Source organism: Dromiciops gliroides, chromosome 1 (assembly GCF_019393635.1).
Source record: "Dromiciops gliroides isolate mDroGli1 chromosome 1, mDroGli1.pri, whole genome shotgun sequence".
Lineage (NCBI taxonomy): Eukaryota > Metazoa > Chordata > Mammalia > Microbiotheria > Microbiotheriidae > Dromiciops > Dromiciops gliroides.
In genome coordinates this window covers 523,478,989-523,485,774 of record NC_057861.1, presented here as the reverse complement: position 1 = coordinate 523,485,774, position 6,786 = coordinate 523,478,989, and the positions used below count along the sequence as shown (strand labels likewise).

The 6,786-nt window shown below is 40.5% G+C and overlaps 1 protein-coding gene across 1 annotated transcript; it reads left to right on the top strand.

The window, feature by feature from the left end:
- The first annotated feature begins 1,746 nt into the window (after positions 1–1,746).
- LOC122751183 (myosin light polypeptide 6-like) lies at positions 1,747–2,136 on the top strand. The gene has a single exon (XM_043998152.1). It carries the CDS (start codon positions 1,747–1,749, stop codon positions 2,134–2,136), a length of 390 nt encoding a protein of 129 aa, XP_043854087.1.
- The last annotated feature ends 4,650 nt before the right edge of the window (positions 2,137–6,786 follow it).

Here is a 6,786-nt window from a genome sequence, read left to right as displayed (position 1 = left end):
AATCCTGCTAGGTTTTAACTAAATTGTATGTCTTCCCAATGCTTAGCAAAGTGCTTTGCATACAGTAGGTGTTTAATAAATATTCTTTGAATTGAATGGAGGTAGTGTGTTTACAGGGCAGTTGGAACACAGAATTTGGAGTCAGAAGACTTAGGTTTCAAATTTTGACTTTGCTACTTATCACCATTGTAACCCTGGGTAAGTCATTGGACTTCACCGGGTCTCAATTTCTTTATCAATTACTAAATGACTCATTGTATTAGATGATCTCTAAGGTCCTATCCAGGGATTCGATTCCTTTCTAAACTGGATGAGCCTATGAGCACATGGATTGATTTAAATCACATCAGCAGTAAGGTTGACCATACATTTTGAAATCCATATAGCCACGTATTTCCCCAATCCCCTGGGGTCTGGATTGGTCCTAAAGGAAGGGAAGCAGTTAAGCCATCCCAAGTCTCTGGGAAGGGAGGTAATCACATGTGAGAGGTAGATGCAGGTATGAAAACAGAAAGGATGTTGGGGCAAAGATATCTCTTCCCATTGACTCTGTTCATGTTTCTAAAGGGTAGGCTCTCATGAGCCAGTCTCCATGATATATGCATCCGCATATACATGTAAGTATACATATACCTGTGTGTATGTATATATGCATGTATATATATATATGTACTACATGCATGTGGATAGATGGACACACAAATACAATTCTGAGTCAGGAAACTGAAGAAGTTAGTTAATAATAGTAATAGCTAGCATTCATAGATTGATTTAAGGTTTACAAAGCACTTGACAAACATTATTTCTTTTTTTCCCCACAACAACCCCGGGAGCTAGGTGCTATTATTATCCTCATTTTATAGATGAGGAAATTGAGGCACAGAGCAGCTAATTGACTTGCCCAGAGTTACACAGTTAATAAGTATCTCAGGCTGGATTTGAATTCAGGTTTTCATGACTCCAAGTCTAAGCAAAGCTCTATCCCCTGTGACTTTTAGCTGCAAGTTCCATGAGTCTCCATGGGCTATGCTGGCTACCTACTCTGGACAGCTACAATTGAGGCAAGTTTGTAAACAAAGATTTCTTATTGAAATCTACCCATTTCAGATCAATAAATGTATATACACATATGTATATCCTTAATAAAATGTATACAATAGAGGTGTATTTTGTATACACACATATGTATGTGTGTGTGTACGTATGTGTACATGTACATATGTGTGTGTGTATGTTTCACTTCTCATTGGCTACTTTTCTTTTCTTTTTTCTTTTTTTTTTTTGGTGAGGCAATTGGAGTTAATTGACTTGCCCAGGGTCACACAGCTAGTAAGTGTCAAGGGTCTGAGGTCGGATTTGAACTCAGGTCCTCCTGAATCCAGGGCTGGTGCTCTATCCCCTGCGCCACCTAGCTGCCCCCTGGCTACTTTTCTGAATGAAATGAAACTAGGCAGAGGTGGAGGACATAGGATGGTGAGGAAGGTTGCCTTCAGAGCTACTTTTAAAAAGGAGGAATAGGGGGCAGCTAGGTGGCGCAGTGGATAAAGCACCAGCCCTGGATTCAGGAGGACCTGAGTTCAAATCTGACCTCAGACACTTGACACTTACTAGCTGTGTGACTCTGGGCAAGTCACTTAACCCTCATTGTCCTGCCAAAAGAAAAAAGAAAAAGAAAAGAAAGGAAAGGAATTGTTTAGACGGAGCCATTACATACAGCAGCAGCAGAGACCGAGCTGCACGGCCAACATGTGTGAATTCACGGAGGATCAGCCTGCTGAGTTCAATGAGGCCTGTTTGACCCCATGGGGGGATGGAAAGATCTTATACAGCCAGTGTGGGGACGTGATGCGGGCCTTGGGCCAGAATCCCACCAATGCTGAGATGCTCAAGGTCTTAGGGAATCCCAAGAGTGATGAGATGAATGTGAAAGTGCTGGACTTTGAACACTTTCTGTCAATGCTGCAGACCATAGCAAAGAATAAGGACCAAGGCACATATGAAGACTATGTAGAGGGGCTTTGGGTGTTTGATAAGGAAGGGAACGGCACAGTCATGGGCACTGAAATACAGCACGTCCTCATCACTCTGGGTGAGAAGATAACAGAGGAGGAAGTGGAAGTTAGTGGCAGGGCATGAGGATAGCAACAGTTTTTTTGTTTTGTTTTGTTTTGTTTTTGCGGGGCAATTGGGGTTAAGTGACTTGCTCAGGGTCACACAGCTAGTAAGTATTAAGTGTCTGAGGCCGGATCTGAACTCAGGTACTCCTGAATCCAGGGCCGGTGCTCTATCCACTGCGCCATCTAGCTGCCCCGACAGCAACAGTTTTCAAGAGCTAGTCCGGATGGTGCTGAATTGAGAACAAAAGTTTCTACAAAGAATCCCCTAACTTTCTCAGTGTGAAAATGATCCTTTCGCCCCTGAAGCAACTAACTACATTGTCAGGGTTACCAACATCCTTCCTTCCAACCCCCACATGTCCTCTTTGACTTACCTGCTCTCTGCTTTCACCAAATAAACTTGCTAACTGCTCCTTAAAAAAGGGAGTGGGGAAATAGTGCCCTCTTGTGGATTTTCCATATAGTGGCAGTGACTGAATGACAAAGGACCCCAATTCTGGAAAAGAGATTGGGGATCCCCAACTTTTTTTTTTACCGTATCCTATCTCAGACACACAAATACCCCTGGGACAATCTTGGGCACTTAGGATGGGTATATGTTTATTCAGGCTAAGTAGTTTGTGGAGTCTGATGAATAATAATGTATCATTTACTGATGTCAGTGCTTTTGATTTGTAGTCAAAGGACCTGAGTTAAAGTCCCAGGTCTATCATTTACTAGCTGAATATTCTTAGGCAAGTCACGGGACCTCAGTTTTCTGATGTGAAAATGAGAATAATATCTATCTCTCAGGATTTTGAAAAAAAAAAAAGAACAATGCAAACCACCAGCTGTGTGGCACAGTGGATAGAGTGCCAGGCATGGAGTCAGGAAGACTCATCTTCCTGAATTCAAATCTGGCCTCATACACTGTGACCCTGGGTAAGTCACTTCACCCTGTTTGCCTCAGTTTCCTCATCCATAAAATGAGCTACAGAAGAAAATGACAAACCTCTCCAGTATCTCTGGGGGGAAAAAAGGTTATGAAGACTTGCACAGGACCTAAAACAACTGAACAACAACAACAAACCTTCAAGTGCTACATAAATGTGGTTCTTATCATCCCTAGAGAGTGGGGTAACATTCATTTGCTATGCACTCAAAGTTATGTTCCTTCTCTCAGTGTGCTCCAGTCTTCCCTACCTTCATATTATTACTGCTATTGGGTAACCAATCAAATCATAAGGCGCTGCCCAACTCTACCACCACGTTACATTAAGAAACGTTGAGTAAACTCAGGAAATACCACAGTTCATACCTATGGCTTCATCACTTTGCAGGTACAATTATTCTGTTGTATTTATTATTATCACATTTGTATAGTTCACACACCATATCAGTTCCATAAACATCCAAGTGTGAGACTGACTTTCTTGTAGAAAGAGAGGAAAAGAATTCATCCCTGGGACATGTTGCAACACATTTCAATTTGCAGCAGTAGTTATTTCCAAGTTTCTGTCAGTCTATTGCTAGCATTTGTGCTGAATACAAGGGTCTGTTTATTTTTATAAGTGTAAAAATAAGTAACCATTATTGAGAGCAAAGGATTTCAACTATCACTGGTGTAAAATTAGGAAACAGTGGAGTACATAGAGGAGACCCATGGAGGGACCAACCAGAAGAAGGCCTTTGGGAACAAGGGTCCCTCATTAATTATTTGTGTTTCTTCATCATCTCAATAAAGCTTTCGTCTGAGCATGATCATGCTTCTATCATTGTTTGATATCATGTAGGTGCCATGTTCTTGCTTATATCAGCTACCTCCTTTTCTAGTTTAACACATCCCTGATTTTATCTTTATTTATTTATTCATTCATTCATTCATTTATTCATTTCTTTCTTTCTTTCTGTGGGGCAATGAGGGTTAAGTGACTTGCCCAGGGTCACACAGCTAGTGTCAAGTGTCTGAGGCCGGATTTAAACTCAGGTCCTCCTGAATCCAGGGCCAATGTTTTATCCACTGTACCACGTAGCTGCCCCATGCTATCTTTTTATGTCATTTTGGGCATGCAGTTCTTCATTGGATACTTCAACTCATTTATATCTGCCACATACCTTTCCATGGAACTTTAAGTGACCCACAAATATGATTGTTTGTGCTTTCTGGTATTCTATGGCCTGCAACCAAAGAGCAGCATTACAGAAGAATCCCAGTGCTTAAAAGATGGTCCTCTGCTTGAAGGAGAAGCATGGGATCATTAAGCACAGTGCAGCCTGCTCTCTTCCTTTGCTGCTATTGTCTATCTGTAGTGGTTGCCCACAATATAAGTGCTGATGAACCACCTCCATGTGATGTCCTGCTAACTGCATATCATAGTCTGGGCAATAGACGTTTTCTATCCACTTTGTTTGTTTGTTTTTCCCCTGTGTAGATAATTAGGCTAATTTCTCTTGAGTGATTATGGCTCTCATTTAGGAGACTCTGGAGTGTTCCCAAGCTTGAAATGTCATCCACAAATTAAGTGGGGGAAAAAATTAAATTGTTTATATTTTTTGACCCACAGGCCCTATTGCTAGCCATATGACCTGAGGGGGTCAAGGACAGAAATAAAGGCAAGAGAGAGAGAGAGAGAGAGAGAGAGAGAGAGAGAGAGAGAGAGAGAGAGAGAGAGAGAGAGAGAGAGAGAGAGATTAAAGACATCAATTGAAGAAAAATATTAATAGCCTTCAGTGGTTGCGAAGAACTACATCTTGTATTCTCTATACTTTTCAGTCAATTATTCCACTGTTCCATGGAATGTTCTTTTCAGACATCTGTCCATTCTCTTCTCTTACCTTCATTAAGGATGTGCAATACACATGTGGAGATTATTCTCACCAAAATTTTTCTAGAGATAAGAAAGTAAGCATGTGGATCAATAGTTTATTAATTTTTTTCTTTATTACCTTTTTCAAAAATCATAGTGCCTGGGGTGGCTAGGTGGCGCAGTGGAGAGAGCACCGGCCCTGGAGTCAGGAGTACCTGAGTTCAAATCTGGCCTCAGACACTTAACACTTACTGGCTGTGTGACCCTGGGCAAGTCACTTAACCCCAATTGCCTCCCTAAAACAAAACAAAAAAAAAAAAATAAAATCATAGTGCCTAAAATTGCTCTCAAACATTTGGAATTCTCTCAGATACTTTGAGAATGTGAAATCCCTTAAGGACATTTGAGATGGGCATTTACCTTTGAGCATTTGAAGTACCAGTTTTTATGCTGGAGCACAAACCACACCCTAGGTACACTGGGTATGATTCACCTATTCTTCCTTTCTGATTTCTTTAGTTTCAAGTTCTACTTCCACAATGGAACTTACGAGACCAAAGAACAAATACACTGCACTCCCCTTGTCATTGGTAGAGAAAAGAGTTTGTCTTAGAAATCTTGATACATGGGAGCAGCTAGGTGGCACAGTGGATAAAACACTGGCCTTGGATTCAGGAGGATCTGAGTTCAAATCTGATCTCAGACACTTGACACTTACTAGCTGTGTGAACCTGAGCAAGTCACTTAACCCTCATTGCCCCACCCCCCAAAAAAAGAAGAAATCTTGACACATATTTGGAACTATGGCCAAAGGGCTATAAAATCATGCGTACTTTTTGACCTAGTAATAACAACTACTAGGTTGGTATGCAAAAAGAGATTTAAAAAAACCAAAACCATAAAGTTGAATTCAAAATTGAGGAGATGCCCATCAATTGGGGAATGGCCGAACAAATTGTGGGATGAGATTATGATGGAACACTCTTGTGCTATAAGAAATGATGAGCAGGATGCTATCAGAAAAACCCAGAAAAACTTATATGAGCTGATGCAAAGTGAAATGTACTGTATACAAAAAAACCAGCAACATTATAAGTTGATGTGCTTTGAATTACTTAGTTATTTTCAGCAATACTATGATCCAAGACAACTCTAAAGGACTTATGAAAAATAGAATCCATCTACAGAGAAAGAACTTATGGTGTCTGAATACATATTGAAGCATTAAAAAAAAGAAATCTTGACACATATTCTATATTTTCCCTCTATTTGTTTTCCTCCTTCCAATTTCATTTTAAATGCCTTAGGTATGATCTAACTGAATTGGGTCTCTTGCTATCTTCAAGTATTTCAATGACTGTGATGTGGAAGAGGGATTCAATTTGTTTTGTTTATCCCCCAGAGGCACAGCTAAGAGTAATGGGTATCCAGTGGATAAAGCACCAGCCCTGGATTCAGGAGGACCTGAGTTCAAATCCGGCCTCAGACAATTGACACTAGCTGTGTGACCCCGGGCAAGTCACTTAACCCTCATTGCTCTGGAAGAAGAAGAAGAAGAAGAAGAAGAAGAAGAAGAAGAAGAAGAAGAAGAAGAAGAAGAAGAAGAAGAAGAAGAAGAAGAAGAAGAAGAAGAAGAAGAAGAAGAAGAGGAGGAGGAGGAGGAGGAGGAGTAATGGGTATCATCCAAAAAGAAGAAAATTTAGGCTTTTGGTAAAGAAAATCTTCCTAATAATGAAAACTATCTAGAGGGGAATAGTAGTGGATTCTCCCTTCATAGCAAAAACTAGATATCTACTTGAAAGGTAAAATATAGTAGGAATTATTTTTCAGGGACAGTTTGTACTAGATGGCCTCTAAGGTACCTGCCAATTGTGAAATTCTGT

Bases quoted from the DNA above. Each gene is read 5' to 3' on its own strand.
- LOC122751183 (XM_043998152.1), top strand. From the start codon at position 1,747: ATGTGTGAATTCACGGAGGATCAGCCTGCTGAGTTCAATGAGGCCTGT.